The sequence below is a fragment of the Brassica napus genome, chromosome A4, assembly GCF_020379485.1.
Source record: "Brassica napus cultivar Da-Ae chromosome A4, Da-Ae, whole genome shotgun sequence".
In the NCBI taxonomy this organism is placed as follows: Eukaryota; Viridiplantae; Streptophyta; class Magnoliopsida; order Brassicales; family Brassicaceae; genus Brassica; species Brassica napus.
In genome coordinates, this window is record NC_063437.1 from 20,720,984 (window position 1) to 20,743,374 (window position 22,391).

The 22,391-nt window shown below is 34.7% G+C and overlaps 5 protein-coding genes, 1 long non-coding RNA gene and 1 pseudogene across 13 annotated transcripts; 5 read left to right on the forward strand and 2 right to left on the reverse strand.

Annotated features, from left to right (window-relative positions):
• The first annotated feature begins 2,935 nt into the window (after positions 1–2,935).
• LOC106381495 (transcription factor IBH1-like) lies at positions 2,936–3,733 on the forward strand. The gene has a single exon (XM_013821396.3). It carries the CDS (start codon positions 2,992–2,994, stop codon positions 3,466–3,468), a length of 477 nt encoding a protein of 158 aa, XP_013676850.2. The 5' UTR covers positions 2,936–2,991; the 3' UTR covers positions 3,469–3,733.
• Positions 3,734–4,069: 336 nt separating this feature from the next.
• On the reverse strand, positions 4,070–6,748 carry LOC106381477 (annotated as a pseudogene).
• A 1,479-nt stretch (positions 6,749–8,227) lies between these two features.
• Positions 8,228–10,933, forward strand: LOC106381468 (prolyl 4-hydroxylase 1). Of its 2 annotated transcripts, XM_013821372.3 has the most exons (12): positions 8,228–8,522; positions 8,765–8,812; positions 8,944–9,000; positions 9,168–9,220; positions 9,288–9,353; positions 9,622–9,696; positions 9,804–9,878; positions 9,961–10,031; positions 10,125–10,176; positions 10,324–10,413; positions 10,518–10,610; positions 10,700–10,933. In XM_013821372.3, the coding sequence occupies exons 1-12, from the start codon at positions 8,456–8,458 to the stop codon at positions 10,805–10,807; spliced, it is 855 nt and encodes a 284-aa protein (XP_013676826.2). In that variant the 5' UTR covers positions 8,228–8,455; the 3' UTR covers positions 10,808–10,933. The 2 variants fall into 2 exon arrangements, with proteins under 2 accessions (XP_013676826.2, XP_022574177.2); XM_022718456.2 differs by lacking the exons at positions 10,324–10,413; positions 10,518–10,610; positions 10,700–10,933 and having other exon boundaries at positions 8,234–8,522; positions 10,120–10,180.
• A 284-nt stretch (positions 10,934–11,217) lies between these two features.
• On the reverse strand, positions 11,218–11,987 carry LOC125608365. The gene is made up of 2 exons (XR_007339298.1): positions 11,416–11,987; positions 11,218–11,310 (listed from the first exon to the last, which is right to left on the reverse strand). It is a non-coding gene; the product is annotated as an uncharacterized LOC125608365 (long non-coding RNA).
• A 70-nt stretch (positions 11,988–12,057) lies between these two features.
• On the forward strand, positions 12,058–15,151 carry LOC106351616. Of its 6 annotated transcripts, none has more exons than XM_048778749.1 (5): positions 12,058–12,189; positions 12,282–12,351; positions 12,441–12,527; positions 12,624–12,712; positions 12,817–13,132. In XM_048778749.1, the coding sequence occupies exons 1-5, from the start codon at positions 12,157–12,159 to the stop codon at positions 12,829–12,831; spliced, it is 294 nt and encodes a 97-aa protein (XP_048634706.1). In that variant the 5' UTR covers positions 12,058–12,156; the 3' UTR covers positions 12,832–13,132. The 6 variants fall into 6 exon arrangements, with proteins under 6 accessions (XP_048634706.1, XP_048634707.1, XP_048634705.1 ...); XM_048778750.1 differs by having other exon boundaries at positions 12,061–12,189; positions 12,820–13,132; XM_048778748.1 differs by lacking the exons at positions 12,282–12,351; positions 12,441–12,527; positions 12,624–12,712; positions 12,817–13,132 and adding exons at positions 14,456–14,522; positions 14,597–14,662; positions 14,773–14,825; positions 14,897–15,151 and having other exon boundaries at positions 12,126–12,189.
• Positions 15,152–15,943: 792 nt separating this feature from the next.
• On the forward strand, positions 15,944–16,853 carry LOC125574799. The gene is made up of 5 exons (XM_022718457.2): positions 15,944–16,077; positions 16,148–16,220; positions 16,296–16,361; positions 16,445–16,497; positions 16,586–16,853. The coding sequence occupies exons 1-5, from the start codon at positions 16,045–16,047 to the stop codon at positions 16,664–16,666; spliced, it is 306 nt and encodes a 101-aa protein (XP_022574178.1). The 5' UTR covers positions 15,944–16,044; the 3' UTR covers positions 16,667–16,853.
• A 1,689-nt stretch (positions 16,854–18,542) lies between these two features.
• Positions 18,543–19,467, forward strand: LOC106351605. Of its 2 annotated transcripts, none has more exons than XM_048778747.1 (5): positions 18,543–18,626; positions 18,709–18,784; positions 18,877–18,966; positions 19,053–19,142; positions 19,245–19,467. In XM_048778747.1, the coding sequence occupies exons 1-5, from the start codon at positions 18,594–18,596 to the stop codon at positions 19,250–19,252; spliced, it is 297 nt and encodes a 98-aa protein (XP_048634704.1). In that variant the 5' UTR covers positions 18,543–18,593; the 3' UTR covers positions 19,253–19,467. The 2 variants fall into 2 exon arrangements, with proteins under 2 accessions (XP_048634704.1, XP_013646840.2); XM_013791386.3 differs by having other exon boundaries at positions 18,544–18,626; positions 19,240–19,467.
• The last annotated feature ends 2,924 nt before the right edge of the window (positions 19,468–22,391 follow it).

Genomic DNA, 22,391 nt, shown 5'->3' on the forward strand with positions numbered 1-22,391 from the left:
CAATTATAATGTACACTAGAGATGTTTTACCCATTTGTTGGATATAATATTTTAAAAATATAAAACAGACATTGTATTTGTGTTTAAAATTACGTGCACACTAGTCATGGTTTCGTTGGTTTGGCCCGTTTCATGAAATTAAAACAAATACTGAAAACCAAGCGTTCGTAGCTTGGTGGTAAAGGAGGTACAGCTGTACTGTCCGCCACCCGGGTTCGAGTCTTGGCCACAACGGATTTAACATCCCTTCCGTTGGGGCGCTGGACCCTTCATGTTATCCACCGGAAAAAGCAACAGCGTAGCCACATCAGCAATTACGAGCAGATTCGCCGATAGTTGTAACGTCAAGCTTAATCAGCCGTCTTCTTTTTTACAAACGTAATAATAAAACAACTGACCATAAAAGGAGGACGCAGCATCATAATTAGATGGGGGCACATCACATTTTTTCAGTATGTCTAGTTGGTATTAATTATTGGAGGAAAAATAAAAATTAGATGGGGCACGTGCCCCCGTACGTTACTACCTGCGTCCGCCACTGGGCCTCACTGATGAGTGATGACGTATTTTTTTCACACGTTTCTGGTTTCAAACGTGAATAACGATGTGTAATTCTTTTTCCAGTTTCACAGTTGTCTTCCTCTATTATTTACTGGGCCAATACCAGTTGTTCTTTTCTGATTGTTTTACATTTTTAGCTGAATATTTTTAAAGTTATCTCGAACGACTAACTATTAGTTACAGAAAAATGAAGCGGAGAGTCGAATAAAAAAGATTGGTGTAGGCGCGCAGCTAATACTAATCAAGTAACTAAAGCAGAAATTAAAAGTTAAAAATAAGAGAGAAAGGAATGTGGGGGTGGGTAATGGCCAAAGCCATGTGCCTTCATGTGGTGGTTGGCCCATTAGTGGCCCCACTCTACCACTTCTTAACCTCCTTCTTTAGTTAATCTCTATTATTTAATTTATATCTTATTATTCATTTAGTTTAAAACTCCTAATATCATTTTTTGTGTCCGCAAATTATGATTTCCAGATACTTTAGTCACCTGATAAGTTTTCAAATATTTCTTCTATGATATAGATGTATAATTTGAAACCTTGTGATAAAACCTTGAGACTGATTAAGGGAATTAATTAATTTTGGAGTCAAATTTTAAAGAGGGATATATGATAATTAATGATAAAACAAAATAATTAATGGCGTGTAAAATACGTCCCGCGGAAAAGCGGTAGGGGGAGAGTGATTAACACAAAAGAGATGGGACTAATGCTAAATTATAGCCTTAACCAAACACAAATTGTATTCCTCAAGTCTCTACTCTCCTATTTTTTCATTTCTTTTGTTTGTGTTCTTTTCTAAAACTTGTTTATTATATAGTGTACATATAATATAATGCTGGTGTCATCTTTTGGTCAAACCAATTAAATCATCTCAAATACTAAAAAAAAAGGTGGAGATGTATTTATATACTTGTATCGCTGATCTTGCATGGTGAATATTTTTATATCTTTGATCACCTTTTGTCACGTTTTATCTTTGTTGATGCGAGCGGCTATTACGTCTTTCGACAGTCGACACTCTCCCAGTAAATCATAGTTACGTTGTTTTGTTTTCAACTGTGTTACTTCGCATCGTTCAAACTCGGGATCGAATAAAAATCTTTTATCGGTTGTTTTAAGAGCGCTGGATTGTGCTGAATTTTGTTAATAAGAGATCGGGCAAGTGATATAACTCAACTAATGGATTTTCTTTTGTTGGGTTTTGCTGTTAATTCTTTTGCAATAAAAATGCGCTTAGGCTTTTACTAAAAAGAAAAAGAGCTTAGATGGTTCCCAGAATAATTGCATAAGTATCATCATTAATTAATGTTTACATGAATGAATACATATTAGATAAGATATATATAGCTTACCTAATATTTATCATAATCGTCTCTATTAGCTGTTCACGTTAATTAATCCATACGCATTCGTCGCTAAAGTTAACATTTTATCAAAACAAACAAAGAAACATAAAAATGAGGGTGGAATTTTGTTCCATAACCTGATGCCTGCTCCTAATTGCTCCTTTTCCGATTCTACAAAGCTACGAGCCAAAAGGGTTTAAATTATTTTGCGTCTACGTAAACATCATCCGTTTTTTTTTAAAAAAAGTTGAAATACTAACATTTATGCTATGTATTTCAAACTGGTAAAATATAGCCAAGTTCTGTTAATCTATTGGCATCACTCTTTTTCCTTGAAACCAAAACATCGTTTTCCAGTAAAATGCCCATTTAATTTATTTCTGAAAGACTTTAATCCTACATATATTATACTTATCGAAATACATATTTTGCTATGTAAATTTTATTACTTCAGTTTTAAACTCTTAACTTAAAATGATTTAACACATCTAATTATCTTGTAAGCTCAAAATGGTTTCTCTTTTGGAAAAGTAATAAAAGATTATGAATATATACAAGGAAGTTAAATGAAAATAAAAGACATCTAACAGTACAAGATAATTAGAGAACTACCACTTAATTACTTAAACTTCACATTTTCATATTTTCATGCAATACTTTTGACGAGTCATTTATAAAACTCCTAAATTCAATCTATCAAAGCTAATAGCACATCCAATTCTCTTCATCTCTTCATATATGGTTTTCTTTACAATTTTTGTCATATTTAGAACATGAAATAATAAACATCTCTAAAAACTTTACATATGGTTGAACTTTATAGTGAATTTGATAGGTGTGTCTTGTGATATAAAAAACCATAATTGTAAAAGAAATGTTAAATATAATTATATAAGGAAGACTAAATAGTATTTTTTTTCCTCTCTCTCTCTCCCCTCTCTCTCTCTCTCTCTCTCTCTCTCTCTCTCTCTCTCTCTCTCTCTCTCTCCACTATTTATTAACCCTAATATTGTGCCATTCTCAAAAAAGTTTTATAAAAGGTTCTCAACTCAAGTTCTTTCTTTTCTCAAAGAACCCAAACAATGGCCTCTGCATACAACCCCATATACACAGACGTCCCTGAAAAGGACGTCTTTGCCCTCCACTTCCTCCAAACCCTCTCAAACCTCAGAACACAAAACTCTTTCAGTTCTCCTGACAATAAAACAAGCGATCGTGTGAAGAAGATCAAGAAGGCAGCGTACGTGTCCATGGCCAGAGCAGCCGGGGGAACTAACCGGCTGTGGAGTAGAAGCCTCTTACACCAAGCCGCTAAAAGAAACAACAAGAACGTAAGATTCCTAAGGAGGAAGAGGAGGGTGACGTGGCTCATGAGGAGAAGAAGTAACCGGGGAGATCCAATAGAGGATGTAGCGGCGGAGAGGCTGAGGAATCTTGTTCCGGGAGGCGGAGGTATGGAGACTTCAAAACTGATGGAAGAGACGGCTCATTACATCAAGTGCCTTAGTATGCAGGTCAAGGTCATGCAGTGTCTTGTTGATGGCTTGTCTCCGAAATGATCATCATCAATAATCATAATCATCATCAATGATGCATATAACGATATACGATACACATAGTATTGGAATGGGGTGATCACCACATACGTGTAAGATAGGGTATATCAATACATGAAATGTGTGGATATGTACTAGTCAATAAGCTACAAAAGATTTTTTTTTTGAATTTTGTTAATAGGGGATTTTATATTTATCATTCTATGGCTGTTTAAGTTGGTATTGCTTTTGTATATAAAAAAAAATTATAAACATTAGGGTTTGGGAACTTGCAGTTGAAATTATATATTCACTACTTTCTTTTTCTTTATGAGAATGATGTTTCTATGGCTGGATTATAAACTATAGTTTCATTATAAATTTATAACTATCATAAAATCTACGTTATAATTTGTATAGCTTATACTATACACATGATTGTTAATGTTAGAGAACTAATATTATACCCCTTTTTTTTAACGCACAGACTACAGTATTCATGCCGTATTAAAATCAAATTACAACACAATCACATAATTAACGAAAAGACTACTAAACTACGTAACTCCGATTTTGTTTTCTTTCTAATTAAGCGATCGCAACTTTATGTGGGAACTGGATTATCCACACATGTCATATATTATACTATTATGAAGTTGGTCATACATATGTTTCATACGATTGGCCTACTTTATCAATAATGGACCACACGTGCATGTACATAGACCGGTCAATTCCACATTAATGAGAACTGGTCATGCATCTAAATTTAAGAGAAGCTTATATTATATGGACTCGGTACAACATGTCATGAGTCTTATGCCACAGGCAGAGGATCCTCTGGCGTGTAAGACTCTGTTGCTTCTATACCGTAGTTCCATAGCTCTTTAAGCTCTCCTCTTACCAACCCCATAACGACAGCCAAACCTAGAGAGAAACAACACATCAGGTTTTGTTAACGGACAGGAACAGATGGTAGAAGAGAAACTCAAGCTTCCGGTATTTTACCAAGTGTGCAGGGAACGATGTAGAGTAGCGCAGGCTGGCCATGTCCGTCCATTAGATACAGACCTAGACATGTCAGTAACAGACCTACACAACAGAAAGTAAGAAGCCGTCTTGAACAAGAAATCAATATATATTACTTGTCTAAAAAGAAACTAATGCTTCAGCTATGTTTGAAGAGTGAACTTACCTACACCATAACCAATAGTCAAGCAAAGAAAGTACCCACTTGACACTACCCTCTTCTTGAACTTGTCATATCTAAAACCAAAGAGAAGAGCAAGCATCAAACTCATACAGAATTGAACAACATCTTGAGACTTGAAGGGTTCTAAGTGTGTTATTTGAAGCTCTGAGAAGTGGTATACCTGAAAGCAAAGCAAATGAGCATACCAGAGAAGCAAATGTCCCCAAAACCAATCATGTGATAGCCACCCCCAAGGATCGAAAAACCGAGGAATCCTGAGAAACATTGGCATAGACTCCCCGCTGCTCCTGTCCCCTTGAGCAACCTACAAAAGAAGTGATCTAAAAAGTAAGGATCTCAACCAGCTAAATTTGACATGGTTTGCGATTTAGAAACTCACCACAATCATAACACTCTCGTGGAATATCAACGGTGATATGAACACCCAAAAAATGTCATATACAAAGGCGCAGCAGAGAAGCACAGTAGCAACCTGAGAGTACATAAGAACTCTCAGCATTTAATCACAAATCACTACATAACAAGTTAAAGTCAAGACTTAAGCTACCTTGATGTTAGGTAATCGAACCACTTGCAAGGATGTGATCATCAAACAGATCCCCTGTCAAACAATTTGACTGATGAATACTTACACATAGTGCAAACCAAAGGAACTGAAACATTGACAGAGCACTTACCAATATGTCTTGTCCAACCCATGAATAATATGTGTGTCGTTTCACAAACCAGAATACAGTAAACGCCAGACAGATAATAATCACCAGAACCGACATCCATGACACTGTCCCAATCAAAGGGAGCTTCACAGTTTTCCGACCAAGATGTCTCCACTTTCTGCAGGCGGATCACAACATAATATCCAATTAATTAAGAGATCCTAAGAAGTTTAACATGTAGGAAGAATTGAGAATACCTCAATAAAACTGCCATAATGATCTTATGCATATCCTGAAAACAAACATACATTCAATCTCAAATACTCTACACTAGTCTAGCTCAAAACCACAAGAATGTTACTTGCATGCCAACAATGCAGAAGAAGATGATGAGCACCAATACTAACCATGATGACATGAAGTAGAAAAGCAGCAGCAGAAAAACGGAGGCTGTTACTATAAAGAACACAGCACCTGTGACACTTATATAAAGGATCTCCTTCTCCTGGAGAACAAAAATGAAGTTCTAAATCAATCTTCCTAGCCTCTCATTTAGTATAGCTACCATACCAATGGTGAATACCAAACAAGATGGTTAACCTTTGATGATATGCTGTAAGATTCATTAGCTTGGTCAGGATCTGTGAGCTCAGACCACAGAGATCCAACGACAACGGTTCCAACAGCCATGAGCAGCAACAACCCTGCTGCGAAGTCCACAGCAGGACGAGTTGGTGCATACAACAGAAGCTCAACTACAAAAAAAATAAACGTTTTTTTAGAAGATCAACAACAAACAACAACTCAATAAAGCCTATTTAACGAACTACACACACTCACCACTCTTGTTTTCTAGCATAGACTTGTAGAGAGCATACCCGCTTGACTTAGAGATCATTAACACAGGTATGGTCACATTCAAAGACGTGTCTTTCTCCACACACACCAGCTCATCAAGATCTAACAAAAAAAAAAAAATTAAATCAGACAACAGTGACAACACAAAGATTCTATCTTTACACAAACCCATTTTGAAAAAAGTTAAAAAAACAAACCTTCTTTGTCTGTCGACATTAATAACTAACAGAGCAGAAGCGCCAGCTGCTTCAGCGTGTTTGGCCTTCTCACAGTTCCCACGGAAGGACAATGCAATGCGTCCATCTAACTGGAAAAACAAACATTCAATAATCTGTGCAAAGTCATAGACTTTAAGAAGAGAGAGACTGACCCTTGAAGAGAGAATGTAACATGAGTCCGGAGGATCTACAAGAGAAGCGTGAAGTCTACGGCTTTGACGAGCTTTAGAAGGTAAGGAAGCTCCGAAGCCGGTAAAGTAGGAACCTTTAACGTCATTGATCCAGTTTAAGACCTTCACCTGTAGATGGAAGGTTCGAGGAGGAGTAAGAGAGTGTGAAGAGAGTGTGAAGAGAATCATGAAAGTGGAATTATAATAGTTATTTAATTCATAATAAAGTTACAAAATGCGGATATATTCGTTTTATATATCTCGAATTAATTAAGCTAACATTGACTCACTCGAGTAACAATTACTACATGTTTCGATAGGAAAATCAATTTTAATATCACTTATATTTTAATATAAATTAATTAATTACTTTTAACTCTATATTTTATTATAAATTTCTATTAAAAATGTATAATTTTAAATACTCTAAGATGACTCTAAAACATGTTTTTGTTTAAGAATAAAGAAAAATTTTAAAATATATTTTAATCTTTTAAAATCTTTATAATTAAATATATTTTTGGTTTTTTTGAGCTAATAGTTTTTTTTTTTTTTGGAAAAATGTTAAATTTATTCAAATCAAAGTTTTTTTTACACATGTGTGCCTCTGTTTTTGTTTTTTATAAAGATCTAATCTGTGTAATGAAAAAACCTTTTAAGAAATAAAGAAGATTGGCTCACCTTTTCTTTTTACGCGGTTTCGGTTTCTCAACACAGACAAATAGACAATGAGCTTCTACATATGTATATTTGCATGTATGTGGAAACCTCTTTCAAACCTTTTGTTTGTGTCCACTTATTTAAAAGTTTGCGAGTTTTATAAGCCTTAGCGTTATTTATACGTTCTATCAATGTGAACATGTTTAATTAGTACGATCTTTCATATTTTGGAGTTTCAAACTCATAGCATCATGGTCTCTCTTCAAATTTGTTTTTGACCGATATATACCTGATCTCTTTTATCTCTTTTGTTTGAACTTCTCTTTGGTAATTCTTTTAAGCTAATTTGTTTGAACCACAATAATCAAAAGCATGTTTAATCACTCTTCAGATTTCTTCAATTATAATGTACAATAGAGATGTTTTACCCAGTTTTTTTGGATATAGTATTTTACAAATATAAAACAGACATTGTATTATTGTGTTTAAATTTACGTGCACAATATTCTTCAGTCATCGGTGGCTCGGCGGATCAAACGACGACATGAAGCAACCGACGGGAGTGTGAGAGAGAGATGGAAGAGTTGCTGCTAGATTAATCTTTTTATAGATTAATGGACGGTCGACAAATTTTGGATTAATGTTAATTCTAATAGTTATTCAGTTGGTAATTGTAATAGTTATTTAATTCATAACAAAATTACAAAATGCGATAGATTCGTTTTATATTTCTCGAATTAATTAAGCTAACATTGACTCAAGTCAACAATTACTATATTTCTCGATAGGAAAATCAATATAATTAATTTTTTTTATATTTTTTAATATAAACTAATTAATTATAATTTTCTATAAAAAAAAAAAATATATATATATATATATAATTTTAAATACTCTAAGACGACACTAAAACATCTTTTTGTTTAAAGAATAAAGAAAATTTTTTACATTATATTTTAATCTTTAAAATCTTTATAATTCTGACATATATTTTTGGGTCTCTGAAATTGAGCTAATCGTTTCTTCAACTAATTTGAGCTATTTATTAAAGAAAAAATAAATAAAGAAAGAAAGGAAGGTTCTGTTTTTTTTTCAAATGATAAAGGAGCACAGATCCATTCAAAGAAACTCCTCTGACGTTTTCTCACACCCCCAAATCTCAAACCTCCTCTCCGAAAGACTGTTACTAATCTGCTCCTTTTGGTCGGAGAACGAAAAAAAAAACATAGGAAACATATGGCAGCTCCTGCCATGAAGATCGTGTTCGGTCTATTGACATTTGTCACTGTCGGAATGATCATAGGTACTCTCTCTCTCTATATTTATAGCAGATGCTATAAAGCTATCATTTGATGTCACCTCTCGATCTTATATAGCTTTATTTTTCATCACCGTGACTCTAGCTTTAAATCTGTTCTGTTTTTTTTTTTTTAAATTCGGAGACGACTATGACATTGACTTTTTATGAGGAACTGAAACGGCACTTTTGGTAACTCATGTAGTTTGTGTTTCTTGTTTTTTTTTGTTTTCCCCTGGAATCTGCAGGTGCCTTATTACAATTGGCCTTTATCAACAGACTGGAAGATTCGTACGGTAACTACCTCTTTCTTCCTTTTTTAGAATATGTTTTATTTTGTAGTTTTGAATGTCTTTTGATTCTTTGTGATGTTATGTTGCTTGTTGTTGTGGTGTCCTTTGATTTTCTCAGTTGCTTCTTGTTTCAGGAAATGGATTACCATCCTTAAGAGGGCTTCGGGGACAGAGCTCCCGACATCTCCGAGGTTCGTATAATTCATTTTCTAGCCCCAAACGATGCTTGGGTGCATATAGGTTAACACAATACATAACATTCTGACTATCATAATCTTAGCTTTAGGACAAGACTATTCTTGGAAAGATTAATTTAAGGATTATATGGAAATTATAGCGATAACTCATATATTTTCAGATGTTTCCCGGTGGGCAAATGACAAAGACGCAGAAGCTTTGCGGCTTGGCTATGTAAGTCTTATCATATCCATTCTGTAAATTCAAGGTCTGTTCTTAATGTTGATTTGGTTTAGTGCAGGTCAAGCCTGAAGTAGTTAGTTGGTCCCCTCGAATTATTGTGCTTCATAACTTCCTCAGCTCAGAGGTAATCTACACCGCCCCTTATATATATTAGTGTTTAGTTCATTGAGTTAAACTTGGTGGCAATGAGTTAGAATGATCTGTTACTTCTATACAACATGTTATCATATTTCTAGAGGAACATATTCAAAGTATGTTAGGCCTTAGATGGAACCTTTTTATTATCATTGTTCTAATTGCATTACCATAAGAGTTAGCAAAAACGGCTTTTATCATTTTGTTCTGCCTTTTAAACAAGTTTCTTATTGTTCTCCTGATTTGTATATCTTCAGGAATGTGAACACCTCAAAGCTATCGCCAGGCCTCGCCTTCAGGTTTCCACTGTCGTCGATGTTAAAACCGGAAAGGTACTGCGAAATTCATATTCACACTCTAGAGATTCCACTGTTCCACTATACTCTAGATAAGCATTCAAAATCTTATATCATTCTCTTATTACTTTCATCTTGCTTAGGGAGTTAAAAGTGACGTGAGGACAAGCTCTGGAATGTTTCTAACTCACGTAGAAAGAAGTTATCCAATTATTCAGGTAGGTCATTGGCTCTCTAATGTTTTCATAAGTTATGTCATTTCAATTTGATAAATTATATTTCTTTTCCTTTTGCTATCAGGCAATTGAAAAGAGAATCTCAGTCTTTTCTCAAGTACCAGCAGAAAATGGAGAACTCATTCAAGTCCTAAGGTGCGTGAAAAAGTTCAACCTCACTACACTTAAGTCAAAGCAAATGAATCTGTTTTTCTTGATTTTATGAACTCAAAATCTGCTGCAGTGCAGATATGAACCGAACCAGTTTTACAGACCACATCACGATTACTTTTCTGACACTGTAAGTCTCTGGTTATATTTCATTTTTTATATCTTGCTCATGGTTCTGATCTTCTTCTTCTTCTTCTTTATCGTCTTATAACAGTTAGTTTCTTGAGTAAGTTACCTTGTGTGTACATCATATCTTTGTCTTATGCTTTCCACATAGTTCAATCTCAAACGCGGTGGTCAGCGGGTAGCAACAATGCTAATGTACTTAACAGATGATGTTGAAGGAGGAGAAACTTATTTCCCTTTGGTATAGCTTCTTCTTCCTCTTGTGTAGGTTCTCTTTATAACACATTTGTTTCTTCTCTGTTATGAAACCAATTTGTATATCTTTTTATCTCTTTTCAAATGCAGGCTGGTGATGGTGAATGCACATGTGGAGGCAAAATCATGAAAGGCATTTCTGTGAAACCCACCAAAGGAGACGCAGTTCTCTTCTGGAGCATGGTTTGTTTCTTCAGTCTCTTTATTGACACAGGCATGAATCATGTGGGCTGCTTTGTGTTTCATATTGCCTTGTATCTTGTGTTATTCAGGGGCTTGATGGACAGTCAGATCCAAAGAGCATACATGGAGGATGTGAAGTTCTGTCTGGAGAGAAATGGTCAGCTACTAAATGGATGAGACAAAAAGCTACTTCTTGAGGGACTTGAAAACTTTATAAACTAAAGGAACCACAGTGACTTTATATTGAAAATGTCATAGAATCTAAGATTTTTGATATACCTCTTTTTTGACCCTTGAATTTTATAATCTATCATTTACATACATATTGGATTTGGAGGTGTAATCACTTGTCACCCAACAGCAACAAATCTTTGGTTACTATTCCATTGTCACATATACACTGATAGGCTTACCTACGTGTCTGTGTATGAAGAAAGCAAACCTTAAAAATAGATACAAAACTTATATTAGAAAACTATTTAAGAAACTAATATATGAAGTCCTAAACCTAGTGCTGAGAAGGGTTGGATATGCCCTACAAAATCTCTGATATGATCTACAAAATACATATGAGGGGGAATATGTATGTAAATAATAGATGATAAAATTCAAGGTTCAAAAAGAGTATATCAAAAGTCAGAGATTATAAAGTCACTGTGCTTTACACGATCAATTTAAAGGGACGGAGGATTCCATGAAGCTGCTAAAAGAAATCCATTACAAAATGCAAGAAGTGTTATTATTACTTGCTGAGGAGATTCCTTGCCATCATTTGAATTTGTTAGCGAAAAGATATGAGAGTTACCCTTAGGTGCGCTGAATCTCTTCAACCCCAGCTCCATCGGTCCTCCATCCTCCTCTTGAAGCAGCTCTTCTCTCCCATGACTATGGTGGTGATTGTGTCTCTTCCATCCGCTACTTCTTCCGTTGCGATTTCGTCCACTTCCAGATCCGCCTCCGCGTCTGCCTTCTTTGATGTCGTTCGAAGCCCTCTCTCCACCGTTAGCTGAAATTAATGGTAACTGTTCAAAATAATAGTATCTATTACAGAAAGTATCCTAAAAACTGAAAATAGTCTCCGATCTTTTAGTTTCGACTACCGCCTAGCGTAGTTTTTAACATTGGTATTAATAGATAGTCAACTCATATAATTTCTGTCAATAAATTTTAGCACATGTGATGAGTGTATGATTAGATCGGAACTACAAAACATTGTTGTAATAAGAATTGTCCGTTTTTCCCTCCAACACATATAACACATATCAAAGTTGGTGTGTTTCGTTTTAGAAATAGAAAGAATATGATATTTTAATATTATATTCTTTTTTCAGCAAAAATAAATAAATAAGTATATATATATATATACATATAATATTAAAATATCGTATTCTTTCTATTTCTACAATATTAAAATATAAAATTATATCTATGCAACATCATTTCTGAAATTGAGTTGATTTGGGCGGCCCATAGAACTAAATAAACATATTTAAACGGCAAGAGTATCGAAGGATAAGAACAATCGTCGAAACCTTAATTGCCGACCATGAGGGCGAACCTAAGATCTTTGGTCGCGAAGGTAGATCTCGAGAATCAAACCGCTTGCGATGTTCTGTTTTGTCTTTGTTTGTGCGCGATCTATCTGATTTTCGACCAACGTTATGTTCACAGGCTTACCGTGTTCGTCAAGGCCGTACTTTCTCTTCCTCTTCCTCCACTACCAATCCTATCGACAACAAAGGTTAGCCACTTTCCTCTTTTCCCCCTGATGAAATATATCAAAATCTCGAGCCTCTATTTTTATTTTAATATCTGCAATTGTTCTTCCAGGAAAAAGATCGGTCATCAACACAGTCAATAATTTAAGTAATATGCTCGCCTGGTTTACCGCTGGATATGTGTTTAAATTTGGTTGGGGTAATAAAAATTGAATTTATTTCGGTATTTTCCTAGTGATAGAGATAAGAGAAAAAGACAACATGTTCATCTGTGTTTTGCTTACATATTTCTCAGAAGCGTCGGCCTTATACAAATCCAAGCGAAAGTCGGATAAGTTGTGGGAAGAATATAGACGTGAGTTAAAACGTTATCATGAGGAAAGGGTATGAATATTTCCCCTCTCTCTCTCTGCTCTTTTTAGTTTGGCTTTTGAAGTTTAAAAACTAACTCCTATATGTGTGCTTTTCTTATTATCTCGTGCATTCAGAAGGCAGAACCGTAGCCTGCGTGGATTATCCGAGGAATGACATGTTCGGGTCTAATACGTTTGTTGTGTATGTTGCAATGCTGTGAACTGAATTATCTATGGTTGTAATGTCGGATTTATACTTGTTCGGTTGGCGTTTATATCAATTGGCCTCGGACTTCTCAACGTTTCTTGGTGTTAATGATTTTCCCCTATCCATCGTATCTTTGTTTCCCCACTTGACCGTGGTGGCTTTGTTATCATGTGTTTTGAACTTTTACTCCATTGTTTGAATGGAGAAGAAAGCTATCTCGAATAAGTCATGCTTATTGTTATGCTTGTTTTCGCATGCAATTTTTACACATATCTCTCAGGAATTCTACTAAAGAATTTTCGTTCGCTTCATTTTCCTAAGGAATTTTCTTTCTTTGTATCTCGTGTTTATTACCAACACACGCAATTACCCTTTAGCTTCTTGTTAAATTAGTTTACACAGTATGCGTTTTACTGTTGGTCTAAACCAAAGTGGATAAAGTTGGTCATTGACATTTGGTAATTCTTGCTCCACATTCATGTTTCTGATTATTAAGAAAATGTAACAAAGATAAAATACAAATTAACTTGTTTTATAGCTATGTAATTAATTTATCATTGTTGTTATAAAAGAATGCATCTCTCTTTCTGTAAGTTATTAAGGGCCTGACTGGTTTAAACGCAGCGGTTGCGGTTGCGGTTGCGAGAGTTTGCGGATGCGGGTGGTTGCGGTTTCTAGCGGTTTTAAGAGATTTATACGACTGGTTCTGCGGTTAGAAATTGGTGCGTTTGCGGGATACTTATGACTGGTTAATTACCAAATGCAGCAGCAGTTAAATAATAAATTAACAATATTTATATTTTATACAATTATAAAAATATCAAAAATAATAATATTATAATAAATATAAAATTTATATTTAGAAAGTTATAGTTTAAATTTTTTAAAAATATAGAAAATATTTTTATTTTAAAGTTTTATAATATTAATTAAAATTTAATTGATATATTTTAGCATTTTTTTAATTTCAATTTAATTTTTTTATTGAATTTTTTTATTTTTGTATTTATATTGTTTTGGAAAAAAAATAATTTTTTTTATCGTCTCGCAAACGCCCGCAACCGCAAACGCTAGCTGGAACCAGCTTTTGAATTTATGAGGTTCAGAGCGAGTTGGAACGATTTGGAGCGGTTTAGAGCGGTTTGAGCGATTGTTGCAAAACACCAGCAACCGCTACCAACCGCAAAAGCTGCGTTTGCGGGTGGTAGCGGGAAAACCAGTCATACCCTAAACCAACCAACTTCTTAAAATAAAACTGGTACAAAGAGATGTTACCACGAACAGCAAGAAAATGATTAATTTGGGCTACGTCTTGTTTGGATAATATATAGACGGGTTGTATGAACTCTTATTTGGGCCAGAGCCAGGGCCCATAGAACTAAATAAACATATTTAAACGGCAAGAGTATCGAACAATTGTCGAAACCTTAATTGCCGACCATGAGGGCGAACTTGAGATCTTTGGTCGCGAAGGTAGATCTCGAGAATCAAACCGCTTGCGATGTTCTGTTTTTTTCTTTGTTTGTGCGCGATCTATCTGATTTTCGACCAACGTTATGTTCACAGGCTTACCGCGTTCGTCAAGGCCGTACTTTCTCTTCCTCCTCCACTACCAATCCTATCAACTACAAAGGTTACCCACTTTCTCTCATGAATTGGGTGTTGTATTTGGAGGGAAGACCTAAGTTTTTAGCTTTATGATTGTAGGCGATATTTCTATTTACGAGTACCTCTTCAGTCGAGGTCTGGTATCGTTCATCGGGTTCGGCGTAGGTAAGAAGCGTTTGCGTGAGAGAGAGAGAGAGATTATATACTCTTTACTTACGCTTTGAATTAGATTAATAATCAAGCTTTTTTTTTTTTTTTTTTTTTTTGGTATCAAGCTTCTTGCATTACGGGCGACTCTGTTTCCAAATTTGATGAAGAGCTGAAAGCGGTAAACTAACAAAACTCCATCATCGCAATTTATATTGTTGAATGGTGTTTTTGATCATCTTGTGGTTTTAGATTGACAAGGATGCTGTGGACTTCTTGGAGAAGAGGGGAAAGCTGCCACCTGGTTCTTTGGACGCTATGTACAAATCCTAATTAGCTCAAGTTCAAACAAAGCCGGCCTTTATATAGTTTGTCTCCCTAATTTGTCTGGTTCATGTAGGAGAGTATCTGCTTATGCTCATCATCGTTTCCATGGATTTGTTTTCTCTTCTGTGGTTTATACTTCTGTCTCCCTCATTTCATGTAATGGAGTCTATTTATTCCTGATTTTTTTTCTCTCACGCATGCATACATGAAGTTACTTGCAATTATCACATATAATCCATAAAACGGTGAATTAAAATAAGAAGACAAGATCGGTTGCTCTGATTCCAAATCAGAACACGCTTAGTGAAAATTTGACCTGTTTTAATAAGAAGACAAGATCGGTTGCTCTGATTCCAAATCAGAGAGATGAGCAACAAGCGAAAGGGCATGCATTAAAAACGTGATCCACATACCTCACTGTTATGAAGACAGAGTGTATCCAACTGTAACAAGCGAAGAGGCATGCATTAATAATGTACACGCCCCTTATATTAGTGTTTTGTTCACTGAGGTAAACATAGTGGCGATGAGTTAGAATAATCTGTTACTTCCATACAACATGTTATCATATTTCTAGAGGAACATATTCAAAGCATGTTAGGCCTTATATGGAACATTTTTCATCATGCTCATTCTAACAAGATTTTGAAAGGGAAGCTAACTTTTAAGCTCAGTTTTTTTTTTTGACATCAATAAACTGAGAATTTATACATGAACTATATTATATACATTTGTTCTTTTCCAAAGTTTAGAAATTAATGGAATGTAATGAAAGGCTAGGCTCCAGTTAAAAAGTATATTATATTCATGCATGGAAGGCACACCAGCTTCATCAGCAAACTCTAAAAACCATATATGTGATGAACTTACAAACTTCACACTGATGACAATACCATTCATTACCTTAATAATTTTATTTTCAAATCTTCTTAAAAAAATAAGATATAGATGCAACAGCATTTGTAAATTGTGTTGCTTTGGGCCAGGGCCCATAGAACTACATTAACATATTTAAAAGGCGAGAGTAACGAAACCTTGCGTAAGAAGATAAGTGGAAACCTAAATTGCCGACCATGAGGCCGAACCTGAGATCTTTGGTCGCGAAGGTAAATCTCGAGAATCAGATTGCGATGTTGTGTTTTATCATCTGATTTTTGACCAAATTTATGTTCACAGGCTTACCGCGTTCGTCAAGGGCGTACTTTCTCATCCTCCTCCTCCTCCGCTCCCAATCCTATCGATGACAAAGGTTACCCCCTGATGAATTGGGTGTTGTATTTGGAGGGAAGATCTAACTAAGGTCTTTGCTTTCTTCTGATTGTAGGGGGAATTTCTATTTACGAGTGGCTCTTACCTCGAGGTTTTGCAACGTTAACGGGGTTCGTTGTAGGTAAGATTCTATACTCTTTACTTACACCTCGAATTAGATTAATAATCACGCTTTGTTTCTTGTGTTTTTTTTTTTGTATCAAGCTTCTTACTTTACGGGAGATAGTGCTTCCAAATTTGATGAAATGGTGAAAGAGGTAAGCTAACAAAACATCATCATGGTAATGCAGTTGAATTGGCAATATATTGTTTTAATAATCCTCATGGTAATCTTTGTGTTTTCAGTATAACAAGGATGCTGCGGAATTCTTGGAGAAGAGGGGAAAGCTGCCGCCTAGTTGGGTGGACTCTGTGTCCAAATCCTAATAATTTCAAATATGTTTTAGTTACAATAATGTGACCACTAAAATGTAGTGAAACACTAACGCTCCACGTATTCCCCCTATTCGTTATTTCCTTTTCAACACCATAGTATGTAACATGCCGAGTCCTTTCACCAAAGGGAAAATCCATCACACCCCTGAAGATGAAAGAATGTTTCCAATTGCATCTCACATGAAGAACCTTAGGCAATCAGTTGCAACCCGCAAGTTATCTAGGAGAAGCTGCTTGATTCCTGGTAGTACCTTCACCTTGACTTGCCTGCTTGTCCAAGCCTACTAAAAGATTTTGGGAAATCAACACCTTCAGAAAGAGTTTTCTTTTGATTTCTGCTTAGAGAAGGAATAGAGGACTATCTTGCACGACATGATTAAGGAGCACGCTTGAAAGAAGTAAAAAGAAGCATTCATGGAAGGCCAATCAAGCCATGCAAATGAGATATGAGCAACAAGCGAAGAGGCATGCATTAAAACCCTGATCCAAAGAACTCACTGTTATGAAAACCGAGTGTATCCAACTGTAACAAGCGTGGTATGGGACTGCTGTAGACAAATAAGCTTGTATCCAACTGTAATATGATCTTCAAGAATCTGCTCAGTACATGTTTTGTACTTCATATCCTCTTCAGGTTTTGCATCTTGTTTCCAAAACATCAAGTTCCAATAAGGCCTCTCCTCGTGCTCTTCACCAATAATATGTATGACAGAAGACACATGAAAATCTGCAACGCTTCTGTGCTTCCAACAGTCCCTAACATTGTGGTGCGGTGTCCCAAGTTGTTTTTGAGCCCCAAGTTACTGATTCTCTCCGAATTTTTTCTTTTGCCTCTGTCTGCGACTGCAAATCTTGACTCCAAACAGTATATCACTTCGCCACTATCCTCAACCATAGGACCAGAATCTAGCCCCCAACAACTCAGTTTCTGTAAAAGACAGAAAATGCCTCAAACTCAGCTGCAGATTATTTGGAAACTGCCACAAATTGTTGTAATAGTCCTAAAGAATCCTTGCAATCCCACCACGTTGCATCTTATTCTAGTATGCATAATTGAAAATATCATGGAATCTTGCAGTATGTCTGACAAATGATTGATCACTTGGTCTATTAATAAAGAATATCTACACTAGTCCAAATTCCAATTATTCAAAAAGGCTACATGCGATGGTTTTTGAGTTTTTCCACGCATTCGCCAGAAGTTCTATCAAATGTTGTGTGACGATGCAGCCTAGTTTGTGTATTACAGTGTGCACATGTTACAAATAAAATGCGTGCTAGTAGCAAATGTTTTTAATTGTTGTTCATTTATAATAAGATTTTGAACACAATTCTCTTAAGAGTTTTGTTTTGTTTCTCCTTAGTTTAATTGGCAACTTAGGTTTATAAATCAGGTAAACTTTAATTTTATTTTAGTAATATTTTTTACTTTTATTCATTTTAGATAATATAGTTTATATGACATTGACAATTACATTTAATGTTAATTTATATTTTTGGTAAACTTTTAAAAATATGGTAATAACTTGACATTCTTCTGTTAAGATTTCCCATTTGAGAAACTCTTTTCAGTATTACATCTAATGTCGATTTATATATTTGAAATTTTTTTTTAGAATATGGTAATAACTCATAAATCATTATTAAAATAAATGTATTAAAAAATGGCATTACAAATTTCAAAATATCATTTAATAATTTATATATTTTTAAATTATACAATTTTATTACTAAAATTTACAAAAAAAAAAGTATACAATTTTTTTAAAGAAAATTATAAAAATTTGATCCGCGAGAGATCATTTGTAAATTGTGTTGAATTGGGCCAGGGCCCATAGAAGTAAATGAACATATATTTAAAAGGCAAGAGTAACGAAACCTTGGGCAAGAAGAAAAGTGGAAACCTAAACTGCCGACCATGGGGCCGAACCTGAGATCTTTGGTCGCGAAGGTAAATCTCGAGAATCAGATTGCGATGTTGTGTTTTGTGAGCGATCTATCATCTGATTTTTGACCAATTTTATGTTCACAAGGCTTACCGCGTTCGTCAAGGGCGTACTTTCTCATCCTCCTCCTCCTCCTCCGCTCCCAATCCTATCGATGACAAAGGTTAGCCACTTCTTCTCTTTCCCCGTGATGAAAGATAAATCAAAATCTCGAGAAGTCTATTTGTATTTTGATATCTGCGATTGGTCTTTCAGGAAAGAGATCGGTCATCACCCCAGTCTGGGAGTCTGTTAATCGTCTTGCCCCCTGGTTTATTGGTGGATATGTGTTTAAATTTGGTTTGGGTAATAAAAGTTGAATTTTGTTTTCCCTAGTTAAGAGAAAAAGACAACATGTTCATTCGTGTTTTGCTTTTTTACATATATCTCAGAAATCTCGGCCTTAATGAAATCCAAGCTAAAGTCTATTGAGTTGCACGAAGAATATTTGAGAGAGTTTGAACGTTATCATCAGGAAAAGGGTATGAATCTTTCCCCTCTTTTTTATTTTTGGCTTTTGAAGTTCAGATTGAAACTAACTCCTATCTCTGTGCTTTTTCTCTTATTTCGTGCATTCAGAGCAGAGCCGTAGCCTCCGTCCATTCTCCTAGAAATGTAATGAAATGTATCTATCTATTTGCAATGCCAGTGAACTTAATTATCTATGGTTGTGATGTACTTGTTTTTTTTTTTTTTTTTTTTTTTTTGGCGTTTATAAACATTGGCCTCTCAGACTTCTTTACGTATCTTTGTTTCCCACTTGAACCGGGGTGGCTGCCTTGTTATATCTATCATGTGTATTCAACTTTTACTCCATACCCTCTGTAACCGGACAGTCCTCTCTCCCTCTCTCCCTCTCTCCCTCTCTCCTACAGTTTGTTTTGGTCACATATCTACTAAATCAAATATCTTCCCATGTGCGAATTGGAATCAATACAGTTTTGAAAAAGAAAGAAAGACAGATTTTCAGATTTTTCTTTCTTTATCAATGTTCTAATTGCCCACGAATCCCTACTCAAGTCATCTGATCGAGATTTATTTACTTTACAATAACTATAAATGAATGAATGTAAGGTCCAAAATGAATTTACCACAATGTCATTAATGAAGGGCAAATCCTTTGTTATAAACACAACGGCAAATCAGGTAATACGTCAGGTTTATATGAATCAAAGTATTAACTTAGGGTCATTGCTTCTGCAGTTTTATCGTTATAACTTACTCTAAAGACAATTTGATTTCTCGGCTTCACCCTGTGTGATGATTATTATGCATATTTATTAAATTAGTTAGTGCATCTAAATGCATATATATCAGTTAAAATATACATTTTGATCTTTAATTCATTTAAATCAGGATATTAAAGTAATGCAACACTTGCGTGACTAAACCGTTTTCATAACGATGTATGTAATGAAACAAAAACGAGATAATAATTAGTCTAGAAGAAAATAAACTTATGTAACTTTGCGGTATAGGAAAGGTAATAAAAATGACATATTACTCTACTGATAAGTTAAATTTTGTACTTGTTCTATGTGTGATTGAATGAGACGATCATACTTAAATTTTGAAATATCAAAACTATTCACAAAGTTTACAAAGAGTTTCAAGTACAGAACAGTAGTAATGAAAACATAACTTATACGTTGACCGAAGTTTCTATTAACAATTTGTTTACATATCTTCTGTATTTGTAACAAAGAAACACAAAAAAAAAAAAAAAAAAAATTCTATTTTGCTTTAGCTTCAGTTGAGAAACCAAAAAAAAAAATTCTAATGTAATTGCCTTTCTATAAGTTCAAACCAACCAATTCCTCAAGAGAAATGAGTACAGATACTATTGCCCCCCCCCCCCCCCCCCCCCCCTTTTATTCATCTATTTCCTTACAATCATTTATATATTTGATAGTATTTTAATTTCATTTTCTGGCTCCTACAGTTCCCACAAATTGAAAAAAAGATCTTTGTACTTTCCTCTTTGTAAGAGTCAAAGTTGAGTTGCTTTCGACTCATGCTGCTATAGATGTCGCGAATAACCATCTCGAAAGCTGTCTTTTCATTGGTCGAGTCCAGTGCAGATGTCTCCATGGAAAAACAAACCTTCAGCCTCCGAAGGCTTCTGCCTCCCTCATTGCTCACCGCTCTTATGCTCTCGAGGTCACTTTTATTCCCAATGAGCATATTTGCTACTGTTGTGATGGAGTGAGCTGCATCAAGATTCATCCACTACTGTCAAACTACTTAAAACAGAAAACAATAAGCTCATCGCTGGCTCGACGGACGTTCTCGAAGGTGGAGCTGCGAGCCTGCGAGTGAGCCCGTAGACCATGAGTGCTCCTATGGAGTCACCGTGATATGTAGAAGTGACGGCACGAAAGCGTTTTTGACCAGCGGTACCTCATATCTGAGCTTTGACCTTGCAGTGTCGGTCCTGACATAAATGGAGTCTAAATTGCATTTGAAAAATGATGCCCCTTAATTTTTATTTCATGTATTTTAAATATATTACTAGAATAATGTAAATTATTAGAAAAGTTAGTTTATTTTAAAAAAAGTCATGAATCTTATAAATGTAAAATTGGTCATCAACATTAAATAATCATTGTTTTAAGCTACTTAAGCCAACATTATTAGTGGTGGGGGGAGAGTTCTTAAGCGTGGGCTCCATTATATTTTTTCAATGGTTGTGCCATAATGTCTTTATATAAAAAAAATTGTTTGCACTGAGTTCTTAGCAATGTTTGCGGACTCCACAACACGTGGCGGTCCGCTATTAGTTTATTTTTATTTTTTTAAAACTAGAAAACTGAAAAAAAAAAGATTTTAAGGATAAAAAAACGGAACCACCAATAATGTTGCCCTTAGTTTCTATTGATATTATCGACACTATATTTAATTAGTCATGAAATATAGTCGAACATATACTTCTTTATGAACTTTACTTTCCAAAAATAACAACTTAAAATGGAATTGTTAGTAATGTGTGATAAGCTATATATGTATTTCATAACAATCATCAATTTTTTTTTATTTTTTTTTACATATTAATCATTTTTATAATTTTCTTTTGCAACATTCTTCAAACATTGAATTTTCAATGTTGATTATTTTAATTTCATAGTGCTTGTTTAAATTTCAAGAATTTTTAAAAAGATTGTTAGTCATCAAGAAAATAGAGAAAATAAAATTTACATGGAAGATTGGGAAATGGAACAATTCTAACAACACAGTCAACAATGGAGAAAACAAACATTACAGAAAACGGCTAAAATAATGAAAACTAAAACATTGAATACAATAAATAATTATGTTTTATTTCATATTTGTTTTATAATTATTTAATGTCTGTATAATTAAAACTTAAGATTCTCTTAGAAAAAATGGGGTGAACGATCTATTTTCCCACGAGAACTATCGTATAACATCAGATCCCCACTAAACTATGACCTCGTGCTAAAACTCCATGAACTTAAAGTTGTAAATTTATTTATCTCCAAATTATAAGTTGTAAATTGATTTCTCCCCAAACCGATAGCTTGAAACTTAATTGTCCATAGACCATGGTTTTAATCGGTTAACCGACCAGTTAAACTAATGAAAATCTCAAACTAATTTTTTATTAAAAAAAAAAACTGATTCACACACAAAACAAAAGTGATTCCCATAATTTTTTATTAGACAAATAATTTTTTTGGCAATTTTAATTCAATTTTTTGATGAATCAGTTT

Bases quoted from the DNA above. Each gene is read 5' to 3' on its own strand.
- LOC106381495 (XM_013821396.3), top strand. From the start codon at position 2,992: ATGGCCTCTGCATACAACCCCATATACACAGACGTCCCTGAAAAGGAC.
- LOC106381468 (XM_013821372.3), top strand. From the start codon at position 8,456: ATGGCAGCTCCTGCCATGAAGATCGTGTTCGGTCTATTGACATTTGTC. The intron at 8,523-8,764 runs GTACTCTCTCTC...TGGAATCTGCAG, and splicing joins CACTGTCGGAATGATCATAG to GTGCCTTATTACAATTGGCC. The intron at 8,813-8,943 runs GTAACTACCTCT...TTCTTGTTTCAG, and splicing joins CAGACTGGAAGATTCGTACG to GAAATGGATTACCATCCTTA.
- LOC106351616 (XM_048778748.1), top strand. From the start codon at position 12,157: ATGAGGGCGAACCTAAGATCTTTGGTCGCGAAG. The intron at 12,190-14,455 runs GTAGATCTCGAG...TTATGTTCACAG, and splicing joins TAAGATCTTTGGTCGCGAAG to GCTTACCGCGTTCGTCAAGG. The intron at 14,523-14,596 runs GTTACCCACTTT...TTATGATTGTAG, and splicing joins CAATCCTATCAACTACAAAG to GCGATATTTCTATTTACGAG.
- LOC125574799 (XM_022718457.2), top strand. From the start codon at position 16,045: ATGAGGCCGAACCTGAGATCTTTGGTCGCGAAG. The intron at 16,078-16,147 runs GTAAATCTCGAG...TTATGTTCACAG, and splicing joins TGAGATCTTTGGTCGCGAAG to GCTTACCGCGTTCGTCAAGG. The intron at 16,221-16,295 runs GTTACCCCCTGA...TTCTGATTGTAG, and splicing joins CAATCCTATCGATGACAAAG to GGGGAATTTCTATTTACGAG.
- LOC106351605 (XM_013791386.3), top strand. From the start codon at position 18,594: ATGGGGCCGAACCTGAGATCTTTGGTCGCGAAG. The intron at 18,627-18,708 runs GTAAATCTCGAG...TATGTTCACAAG, and splicing joins TGAGATCTTTGGTCGCGAAG to GCTTACCGCGTTCGTCAAGG. The intron at 19,143-19,239 runs GTATGAATCTTT...TCGTGCATTCAG, and splicing joins ACGTTATCATCAGGAAAAGG to AGCAGAGCCGTAGCCTCCGT.